A 12,261-nucleotide genomic window follows, 5' to 3' on the forward strand; every position below is an offset into this window, starting at 1 on the left:
ATGCAGGCAGTAAAAGTAAAGGGACTTAAAAGGACACGCGTTTTCTACTTATATATTTGCACAAAGTAAAGGGACTTAAAAGTCCCATCTGTTATTATATTGTCGGTTTTTTGGGTTAAAAAAATTGCGGACACCCGCGGGTTTGGACGCAGATAGTTACCTTCCGGATTAGTGGTTTAAGTAGTAATAGGAAGGAGGCAGAGACATATTTGGTTGCCGGAATTTTTTTTTGTTCATCGGACTTTTGTGGAATTTCTGCAAGAACACGTTTGGTTGGTGGGCCCAAAATAAAGTCAGAACCAAAAATAAGCTTGCAGAAGTTTTTTTTTTCTTCCCAACAGTTCAAGCAACCTAACAAAGCATTTTTTCCCACCAATCAACCAAATATGGAATTTTTATTTTACCGCGATGCTTCCGGGGTGTTTTTTTTCCCACCAATCTCCCAGGAAGTTTTTTGTTCCACAAAAATCCCAAGAAGGAAAAAAATTCCGGCAACCGAACGGAGAATTTGATCTACCTAGGATTAACCTGGTAGAATAGTGCTAAGTAGTGTTTGGTTGCCAATCTCATAATAAGAGTAATGGGAGAGGGTGTCATTACCGATATGTATATATGTAACGAGAAGAGAGAGAGAGCAAAATTCTACCTAGACAAAATCTTCCTTTTTTTGAGAAGGATGGCATGGAAAGTATAACCATGGTTTTAAATTTCGATCGAAATCCGAAATTTCAGTGGAGACCGACACCGAAATGCATCAAAACCGAAACGGTCGTTTATTTCGGCCGAAATTTCGGTTTTACCGAAATTGGACCCAAAAAATATGTTTTTTTAATATTAATTTAATATTTCACCGAAATTTAATATTGAATAAAATATTAGTTTCGGGTCAAGTACCGGATTTTGAAATTTCACAGTCCGAAATCGGTACCGAAACCAAAATTTTAAGCCTTGAGTATAACTGTATAAGTAGGCAACAAGGTACCACGTGTATTAATTAGGATTGATTTGTGGTGCTAAATCGGCTACCAAAAACCGTACCTAAAAAACAGTGGACCAAGGGCATTTTAGTAACACAAGAACTATGATAAGGGCTTTTAGGGTAATATAGGCGAGAGGGGTGACAGAGGACAATTATTGGAGATACAGATTTTGTAGAGAATAGTTTTGTGCACGAGATTTCTGCGGAAGAATCCGTCTCTTTCTTGGAGAAATAACATATTTTAGTAGACATGGCAAAAGTTTTGCATTGCAAGAAAAATATCTCTGACATAAAAAATTTCCCTTGATACGGAGGGAAATGTATATGGCTATGGCTTATTTAAAAATGAGAACTTATATGATCAGGGTGCCGTGAAAACACGTGAAGTCTAAAAAAAGTAGGTACAGCCCACTTTTTTTCTTTTATGATCCAAACCGTTCATCTGTTTGGGCACAGCGTAAATAGGTTGTGCCCAAAAAATCATTTCCATAGGATGATCATAACCCTCCGATCTGTAGAAGATTCCATAAATGATTCTTGAAAATCTTCATATTCAGATCGGTTCATATCGGAAGGTTAGGATCATTCTATGGAAATGATTTTTTAGAAACAGATGATCGGAGGGTTAGGATCATCCTATGGAAATGATTTTTGGGCACTACCTATTTACGTTGTGCCCAAACAGATGAACGGTTTCGATCATAAAAAAAAAGTGGGTCGTACCTACCTTTTTTAGACTTCATATAAATTCTCTTTAGAAAGATATCATCATAAATTGAAGGTCCCTCTAAGTAAAAATGGAATTCAATTGGTTCATGTTATCTTATTCTGTGGGTGTAACAAAGTAGAAAACTTTATAAATATTTTCTTTTCCAAACTTTTCCAGAAAATTCCTGGAATCCAAACAGGCCAGCCTTCTCATTTATAGAGTTAATTGCCCTTCGTAAATAGGTGGCAGAGGGGTGTCTTATGAAAACAGTTTGCTATATTTGTCTTTTCGTGATTACATTTGATGGTCAAAATCACATTGATCATATGATTTAAGATTATATCCGATCTATTACATCTGACTGTTGGATTTAGGGTGTTAGATTTGATCATTAGGTAGTTGGGTTAGATTAACACCCTAAATCCATCTCCATGGTTGAGGCTTTGTATATCAACCTTGAGGTTGCAGGTTCAACCCCAACTTACTACTACAAAAAAAAAAAACCCTAAATCCAACGGTCAGATCTACTAGATCTGATATAATCAAACATTGTCGAGCTGGAGTTGATGTAATGTTTCCATCTGGTGGCCTGCATCAAGGCCACCAGATGGAAAGGCACTGTTCGATTAAGATTATAACAACCTATAGTGATTGCAAAACTGATTATTGGACTCAAATTTGAACCTAATTTTGAGTCCACTAATAGGTTTGGCCCTCACAATTGGTTGTCATAATCTTAAAAGAACTGGGCCTAGAGCTGACCAAAGCTCATTTTTGTGGTGGATTATGCTTGGAAGATACGTGCATTAATTGGAAGTTCTCATACAGCGAGGAAGAGGAGACGTGATGGGCATTCATGGCAAATATCCATGACGTCTCTCTTGGCAAATATCGTCCAAGAGGGTGGAAACTTTAAATGGAGTATGTATGACCTCATATTTTTTTAAATGAGGTCACTGTCGAGACCCTCATTCTTGATGATATTTTTAGCAGTTTTTTTTGTTTTTTTTTTTGGATGGTAAATTTTTAAGAATCTCTTCTGGCAAGATCCATATGCATGCCAACAAATCACTTATCGGCTTACATTTGGTATCTGAGCCCAATGTTAACCCCCTAGAATACATAAAGAGGAATTCTAGACTGAAGGAAGCCCTTGCAACGAAGAGGTGAAAGGGCTCTCCTATTGGCCGCACATCATCATCATGCATTAATACCGGCTGGAAAGTCAAACATGATGGTGCCCTTTCACCTCTTTTTTGCAAGGGCTCCCTTCAGTTTAGACTTCCTCATACATAAAATACATTTATTTTGTCAGAGATTTTATGTGGTCTGTGGGCGTGTATATTCCAGTATTTTTCGAAAGCTACTGTATATCTCACTCGAGAGGATGATCCAAACCATCCATTTGTTGAGCCACAACATAAATAGGTTGTGCCACAAAAAATCACCTCCATAGGATGACCCAACCCTCTGATCTATAGAGGTTTCCACAACCTGTTGTGGCCCCACAAATAGACGCTTCGGATCATCCTATCGACTGGTCCGTACTGTACTTTTGAAAAATACTTTACTGTACGGCTACAAACCATTGGGGTCCGAAGATGGCTTATCTAACGGCATGGTTGCGATCGTGGGCTCCGGTGACCCAACCTGTAGATCTGAGAATGAACCCAAAAAAATTATCAATTAACAATGCCTAATGGTGGTTTTTTTATTTAATTTCTTTCTTTTTCTTTTTTGAATTTTGGGTAATTAGATAGAAGCTCGAAGTGGACATTAACATATAACTGTTACCCGCCTGTGTAAAAACATAAATGAAAACACAGTAATGCATATGGTCCCGTTTCTTGCAATTATCACATGATGGGGTCCTCCTCATCTCACGAAGTTAGCGTGTTTCACGTTGTAATTATTTGAATAGATGGCGGGAAAAGTAATATGAAAGGAAGGAAATGGGGGTTGATTGGATGTTTTCTTTATTGGATAATCCTATTATTTTTTTGTATATTGATAGTTTAGGAGTTGAACTTGTCGGGCTTTTATCTAATTAATGGAACATTAGGCCCTGTTAGTTTTGAGATTGTTGACAACCGATTGTGGACCCCAAACAGATCATTGGACTCAATAATTTGAGTCCAATAATCAGTTTGGTTAGTTGTCACAATGTCAAAAGAAGAGAGCTTTTAGATTTTGATATTCGATTTTGAGTCGAGGACTTATTCCATTGTGTCTTCAAGTTTAACAAAGACTAATTTATTACTCTTAGGTAAGTTAGGTAGTTGGAGGTATTCAAGTGTAAAAATAAGTAAAGGTCTTAATTCTTAAAGACTTATTAAAGCATTTATGGAGGTAACATTGTAGTTTAAGTGCCTACCTAACAGTATTATAAGGCAACATGATAGTTTAAGATCATTCAAAACCTATGTAATATAAAGAATTTCCAGCAAAAACTTTTTGTCTAGTATGCTACTGATATCCCAACGACCTTATTTTGATAATGGGGTGAAATCACTTTGCTTCACAACTTTCTAATTGGCTTTTGAGAGCTACTTGGGAATTGTAATAGCCTTTGACATGTAGTTAAACAAGGTAGGAGAAGGTGAGTTCGCCCCATTATCCAAACATGGTTGTGAGGATATTAGTCCCCTAAATATAATGCCAGAGAATGAGGATTGCTCACTAGCTATCAATCTTTTCTTTTTGGTAGGTGAGTTGTGATTGAACCTCTGACCTCTGGGTTGACCTCTGGGTTGAAGAACAAGTCCTTGACCACATTGAGCTAGAGCCTAGAGGCTCAATCCCGTTGGCTGTCAATCTTGCTCAAAATCTCAAATAGTTGTGAAGATATCTCACGAGATAATATGGTTTTGAGGGCACACGCAAATTTTGAATTGTTTAATTAATTATATAGTATCACCACCCTCTTACAGAACTCATGGTCCCAACCAAGGACGGGTCCAAGGGGGGCGAGGGGAGGCAATTGCCCCCCTAAAATTTTGGATTTCTCCAAGTCTATATAGGTGATCTTAGTGATACTTCTTAAAGTTGACCCCCTTGAAATTAGAGTTGCTCCCTTAAACTTAGGGATTTTTTTTTCTCTATAGATTTTTTTTTTAATAAATCCCTCTTAACAAGCCCCCCAACTATGCTAAGGGAATGTCACCTAAATTAATCTCTCTCTCTCTCTCTCTAAAAAAAAAAAAACACCACGGGCCCACTTGATTGGATGATCCAAACTGTTCATTTGTTGGGCCACGACATAAATAGGTTGCACTACGTAAATCATATTCATAGGATAATCCTAACCCTCCAACGTATAATGGGATTGCCTATTAGATTGGAGTGTCAAGATCATCTTATGGAGATGATTTATGCGGTGCAGAACATGAGGTGTATATAGTGAGCCCGCTGCATCGAAATAGGAGGTGTAAATTGTGGGCTCCACCTTATGCATGGTTCAGGCGAAGATGGTGGGCCCCACCTATCAATACATGAAGTGCAAAATGGTGGGCCCCAACATGAGATAACAACCATTTTTGGATAAAACTAGCATATATGGCACTACCGTCGACCAATCATTTATATTTTCTGTATATCGTCAATCAATGTGTTAATTCAAATAGGCCTATATTTAAAACGTGAACTGAAATTTTCTTTCACTGAAAGGAACCCCTTAATTTCATTGATGTCATCCTAACATTCCACGTGCCAACTAAAAAATAAACTTGCATCTGCAAAGTCTATATATGAGTTTCTCACATGTTAGTGCCTTTTTTACTTGTATTTTTAGAAGGATCAAGGACAAATTCATAGACTTATTAATAGTTATAACCATGGTTTTAGGGACCGAAACCAGTATTCGGCGAAATTAGAAATTTCGCCATTTACCAAATTTCGGCCGAAATTTCGAGAAAATGCATTTTTTATTTTTAAAGACAAAAAGCGTTACGAAATTTCGGTTTTTCGGAAGTCCGAAACCGGTACCGAAATCGAAATTTTAAACCTTGGTTATAACACAAATTTGTAAACGAATGCCCATATCCATCGACAAATTCGTTTACAACCTAACCCCACGATATGGTTAGGTTCCTAACATGTTGATCATATTTTTGGGTGGGACCCATATTTAGATGTGCTCGCACCTCTAAAAAGCCTGGTCCAAGCCCATATTGAACGTTCTTCGTGTAATCATCGAAATAAAAACACATTTTCATCGTGAGGTCTATTAAAAAAAGATGACGTCATTTAGGCCAATGTTTAAAACATTGACAAGTCAAACCAAGCCTTCATTACACTTTCATAAACGGCCCATGGGCTCCTAGATCAATAGCAAGCCCTTATTCAAAATGGGCTTACATTTAAAAGTCCACTTGGGGCGGCCACCTCAACGGCAACAATCTTTTGACCAAACACGCAAGAGGATTGACCATGAAAGTAAAATCGTGAGCAAGCAAATAAATCAAAAGGTGTCGATGGGCCTGACAAGTCCTGTCTGGCTCGAGGTAAAATTTTGCATCCGAATAGATACTGGATCCAGCCCATTGACGCCCAAGAATCGACCAGGAAAAAAATGCAACATAAGTACAAAAACAAATGACAAAACACATTTAAAACGGAAACTTAGACCATGTTTGGCGATCATGAAATTTTTCTAGGGAATATTAGTTTGCAAATTGAAAGGACAGGAGGGACAAGATAGTGCTAAATGACTGAAAAATAGGAAAAATAAAACTCAAATTTGAGTACAATTTTTCTTGGGGAGTGATAAATCGACCCCAAATATATTAAAAGGACAGGAGCCACACGGGACTAGGCTATTTATCACTGCCCTTTTTCTTTCTCCCTGACTTTCAGCCAATTTGCATCCTCCCCTCACTCATGTCCTCTTAATTCTCTCCCTCTCCCACTCTCCGTGCCCCTTTCTCCTTTTTTTTTTTTTAGGGCAACTCTTCTCACATGTCGCCATTTCCGTGACTCAAACATGTGGCATATTGGCTGCTTTGAGACCAAATGTTATGTACCTAACCAGTACAGCTAAAGCCCGAGAGCTCATGTAACGCTTTAGACTAGGCCTTTTAAACCTTTCCGATACCGGGAAGGGTCTCACCTAGTCCCATATCTAGGGAGACCCCACTTAGGACCGTAACATGTGCCATTGGCGACTTCCTAGCATCTCGTTTAATAATAATTTAATACTCCATTAGATGTTTCATGTTTGTGGGAAATTAAAAGTGATAAAACTTAAAATATCTTAGTAAATTTAGGAATGTGTAATGAAACATTAATCTCTCTCTCTCTCTCTCTCTCTCTCTCTCTCTCTCTCTCTCTCTCTCTCTCTCTCTCTCTCTCTCTCTCTCTCTCTCTCACACACACACACACACACACACACACACATCAATACAGTTGAATTGAAGAAAACATTCAAAGAATAGACAGGAAATTACATGCTAAGTTATCTAACAACCAAAGGGTTCTTCCAATTAAAGTGAATGTCCAAAGGACCCTAACTAAGAAGCCCTACAAATAGCTAGCAACGGTTTGGAACTTGAAAAATACCGTAATCTATCTTAGTCGAGGTCTAAACAAATAAAGAGAAAAGACAAGCTTGCACTTTAAAAAGTGAGGGATGGTTCAAAGTAGGATCGGAAGCCAAAATCTGATGATCAATCCAAAGTCATCTTCCTTTGTTTCCTCCATTCATCTTGTCCCATGCATTTGGCCCCTCCACCTATTCCTCTCCTATATAAATGAAAGGCCACACTTCCTCCCAACTCACAAACTATAACCTAAAAAGAGTAGCCAAAGTCCTCTAAAACACAACAAACCATGGCAGAGAAGGAAGGTGGAATTGTGAAGAAGGGTCAAGAAGAGGGGCTGAAAATGGCAACTGCTCTCCTTGCAGAGTTTGGGCTGCCTCTGGGTATTCTCCCTCTAGCCGGCGTAGTTGAAGTCGGGTTCGTCAAGGCCACTGGATACATGTGGATCATACAACAAAAGAAAGTGGAACACAATTTCAAGATGGTTAGCAAACTTGTGAGCTATGACACTGAAATTCACGGCTACGTTGAGAAGAAGAGAATCAAGAAGCTCAAGGGAGTGAAGGCCAAGGAGCTCCTTCTGTGGCCCCCAGTTAACGAGATCACCGTCGATGACCCACCCATGGGAAAAATTCAATTCAAGAGCCTTGCTGGCATCACCAAGACATTTCCAGTGGAGGCCTTCGCCGCCGGCCAGTAAAATGATGAATTTTCATTCTCATTAGCCGTTAGTGTGGCCATGGCATTGTAGTTTGATGCCATTGATGTCATTAGCCTTGTTTTGGTGGTGTATGTTTGAATTTGAGACTTGAATGATTAGGATAGGAAAAAGGACTAAGTTTTTATATGGTGTTTTACCTTCTCACAAGTTGCTCTTTTCTCTCTTTTCAATTTGGTTTATGGTTGAATGGAAATAAATATTAAAGATATGAAGGAAAATTTTACCCTGGAGTGTGTTCTTGTGCAAATAATGTGGTGTAAGGGGAGAGCAATATTGAAAAATGATTTATATTGAGTTGATTCCGTTGTTTCTTTTGCAATCAAGAGAGATTGGATGGGTCATCACAGGGCGATCATGTAGGTAGTGGGTCCAAGTCTCATGCCAATTTGAGATCTCATTTGTACGAGTGAGGCATGCAAAAATGATCTCATTTTTAGCCACTTCCCACCAATGCCATATATTTTACATTTTTAACTAGTTGTCAGAGGCTATTACAATTCCCAAAAAGCTGTCAAGGAGACAATCAAAGAAGTGTAAAACAAAATGAGTCGTCTCATTAGCGCGTACACAATTTGGGCTCTAATAATTAATATTGCTAGTGGCTGCAATTTAAATAAGGTACTAGAGAATAAGGATTATTAGACATGAATTGTCCCTCACCCTTGCCTGGTCCTTACCCCAAGTCATGTAGCACTTCTTTCGTCTAACTCTGTCTTTACCTTTCCCATATTTCTGATGCACTCGATTTTATACTTGTCGGTCTAGCAAGAAGAAGACTCGAAGACTTCCCCTTGAAGACTTCCTACTGTCACAGGACTCACTGCTAAATAGGAGTCTCTCAGCCTGCATTTATCATTGGTGCCGTTGCCATGCAAGAGTTAATGGCTAATGCGACAACCACAAGTGATTCCATTGAAGAGACTAAAGAACATTTCTTATATATGTACCTACATACCATATGTACTTTTAACGACGTTAATGTTCACATGTATGTACGTTGAATAATGTTTTTTAAGAAGGACTCTCTTATATCTTATATTACTGATTTTTTTATTGATTAAAAATAAAAGAATATAAATTATAACCATGGGAACAATGTTGGTTCTTGGTTTAAGTAATAAGATATAAAAATTATAATTTTATGGAGCAATAATTATTACAGCCCCATACACGCGTGCACGCACACAAACAATCAAAACTATCTATATGGAGACAGTTTCCAGTGCTGACTCCATAGGAGAAAAGCAAGGAATTTGTAGAATTTATTTCTAATAAGATTTGAATTCTTTTGTCACCAAAATTATCTTTATTGAATTAAATGATCAAGCTATACAAAAGGAATTGAAGTGCAAATTGCTGGGTATTTCAACAGAACTTATATCACATAAACTACCATTGGAAAAATTGTATCAATTGTTATTAATTTATACAATACATCGTGCTCAGTAACAACATTGGTGAATAAGGTAATCTATACATTGATAAGAAAAAATATGAATGGTGATAGGGTTGATAAAAAAATCGAATGGATCGCAAAGAGTGATTTAATTAAGGGGAGTGATAAATCGACTCCCCATGTGTCTTTCTCTCTCCTCCAGGTTAGAGAGAGAAAAAGGAGAGAGATAGACGCATGGGGAGTCGATTTATCCATTTGGGGAGTCGATTTATCACTGCCCTTTAATTAATGATCAACATTTAAGTTGCAAGTTATGTGATGAATTGAACTCTTTGAAGATGAAATGAACTCGATGTGATGTTTCAACAATGCCATTTTCACAGGGCTTTCCTAATCACGATATTATATAAGGTCTGATTAAAATACTCATAACTTCTTTAATAAGAGAACATTGAATACCTCATATCAGTGCAAATTGGCCGACATCTTGGGTTAGATTTGCATAATATTCAACACAATGCACAATGTATCTTACCTTTGGTTGATTGGCTTGATAGGCGGTGGCTTTGGATCTCAATGTCCACATAATAACTCCAATCATCAAGTCATAACATCCAATAATTTATATCTTTTGTTGTCGAACATGGTCAGTCCAAAATTATAGACAGGCAATTGTTTACATTTGGGCTTCCTTTCTTTCGATGTAAAAATGGACGTAAAATTTGTTTTATGTTGAGCCTTAAGGAAAAAAATACACACTATTGTATGTTAGGATTGCGTGATCATTTTTACCATAGGGTTTCTAAAGCAACGCCTACCAGATGGATGGTTCAGATCACTCAAAGGTAAGGCTCACTATGCCATAGTGGGGGTGCCACATTATATGATAATGAGATTGTGCCCTATAGAAGGCTTGCTGCCACATGGTGTACCGCCTATGCTATGTTCAACAGCTAAAGATAAGGTGCACTTAACACACATGCTTTCTAATAATAATATTGGAAAAGTTTGAAAGCGAGCCTCGTGAAATTTAGGGAGGTACACAAGGAACCACTTTCGACCTACAAACTTACGGAGTAACACACTAAAAGGTGAGGAAGGCTAGGGTGTGACCATACAGGCACAAATGCATTGCAGCCCATCAGAATTTTAAAGTTCAGCATGCTTGTGATGTTCAGGAAAGTCCCCTTTTTTTATCTGGGGTTGAGCCTTTAGCTCTCGATTGGTAAAAGACTATGTTCAATCGTACCTTACCAACCAAACAAAAGGTGAGGAAGGCAATAAAGGAGATAAGACTGCTCCATATTTGATAATTGTCTATCACGTGAAACATTGAATGACAGAGGCACCGATAGACTGGTCAAAGGCATTGGATTGATACACTCATACACATGAAATTTAGATAACTTTGCCGTCCAATTTAGGAAGAAGATTCAAAATATATGGTCAAAGTATAATTAGTTAAGGAATTAATGTCGTTATTTTGGGACACATGGCCCCCATAATTGTATATTGATTATCTCTTAATTATCGACTTATGTGTTAGGTGCGTGGAATCTTACATTACAATGGCCAGAGTAATCAGGAATGTGTCTTGGAAACAAAGGAGGGATGTAAGGGTGTCAATTTTGGCTCGGGCTCGGAAGCTCGGCTCGAGTCCTTAACGAGCCGAGCCGAGCCGGCTGTCCAGGTTCGTTAAACTTACCGAGCCGAGCCGGCTGTCCAGGTTCGTTAAGCTTAACGAGCCGAGCCGGCTGTCCAGGTTCGTTAAGCGCCAAGATAGGCCAGGCTCGGCTCGTTAAGGCTCGTTAAGCATTTTATATATTTAAATATATATGTTATATATTAATATATACACTAAAATGATTGTCCAGGGAGTGAAAGGGAGAGGCAAAATATGTCACTTCTTTTTTGGAACCCCATTTGTTACTTGGACCACCCCCCTAGTGTAAAAAGAGTAGTCGAATTACACTAGATAGGGTTGTCCAGGGAAGATGAGGGGTGTGAACTTAATATAATAAAAGCTCATTAAGGCTGGTTCTAGCCCGAGCCGAGCTTTGGAGCTTAACGAGCCGAGCCGAGCCTGGCCAAGCTCGGCTCGGCTCTGCTCGACTCGGCTCGGCTCGGCTCTGCTCGGCTCGGCTCTGCTCGTTTACACCCCTAGAGGGATGTGATATATTCGCCCATTTTTTAAACTTGGGACAGTCCTGTCTAGTTTATTTATGACTACCATTTTAACCAAAAAGGGTTGTTCCGAATAAAAGAATGGGGCAAATATATGGTTTCACATAAAGCAAAGTAGAAGATTTCTTTTATAAATGTCATTCTCGGTCGGTCTTACCATTTCAACTGTCTTTCTTTTACTGTATTTCTAAAGTTGGCACAATGAATAATGCAGACTAGTCTCGTTTGACCACTGCTTAAGTAGACCCTCGCCCATATTCTTAACCTTCTCAGTAACAAAAATCCTATGTAGTCACATGATTTGGTCATAGGTGGAAGAGACATTGGGGGGTCACACGATTTAAGGTAAGATCCCCCAACATATCACAACGATCAGAAACCTAAAACTACTAATAAAATCTTTGTGGTTGAGAAAGTCACAAGTCACGGGTTTGATTGATTCCAATGAAGAATAGAAAGACAAGCAAAAGCACATACGCCATTTTTTCTTCTGTTCACACCTGATTCTTATCATAGATTATTTATTATATAGACCTTGTTTTTATTAATAGGCCTAAGAGGAAGGTTCTAAACCCTTTTCTATACACTCCTTTTGCTAGAGTATTCTAAGAATTTTTTTTCAGTGCATCCTTTACCAAATATGCCGACCCCAACTAGTTTGGGACAAAGGCTTAGTTGAGTTGAGTTGAGATTCTTTACAAAATATCTAACTCTCTTTAAGAATATTTACATACC

The 12,261-nt window shown here is 38.3% G+C and overlaps 1 protein-coding gene across 1 annotated transcript; it reads left to right on the forward strand.

The window, feature by feature from the left end:
* The first annotated feature begins 7,514 nt into the window (after positions 1-7,514).
* Positions 7,515-7,925, forward strand: LOC143891345 (uncharacterized). The gene has a single exon (XM_077395935.1). The coding sequence runs from the start codon at positions 7,515-7,517 to the stop codon at positions 7,923-7,925; it is 411 nt and encodes a 136-aa protein (XP_077252050.1).
* Positions 7,926-12,261: the final 4,336 nt, after the last annotated feature.

The sequence above is a fragment of the Tasmannia lanceolata genome, unplaced genomic scaffold (assembly GCF_043159265.1).
Source record: "Tasmannia lanceolata isolate RefF3 unplaced genomic scaffold, GAP_Taslan_0.1 ptg000013l, whole genome shotgun sequence".
In the NCBI taxonomy this organism is placed as follows: Eukaryota; Viridiplantae; Streptophyta; class Magnoliopsida; order Canellales; family Winteraceae; genus Tasmannia; species Tasmannia lanceolata.

Bases quoted from the DNA above. Each gene is read 5' to 3' on its own strand.
- LOC143891345 (XM_077395935.1), top strand. From the start codon at position 7,515: ATGGCAGAGAAGGAAGGTGGAATTGTGAAGAAGGGTCAAGAAGAGGGG.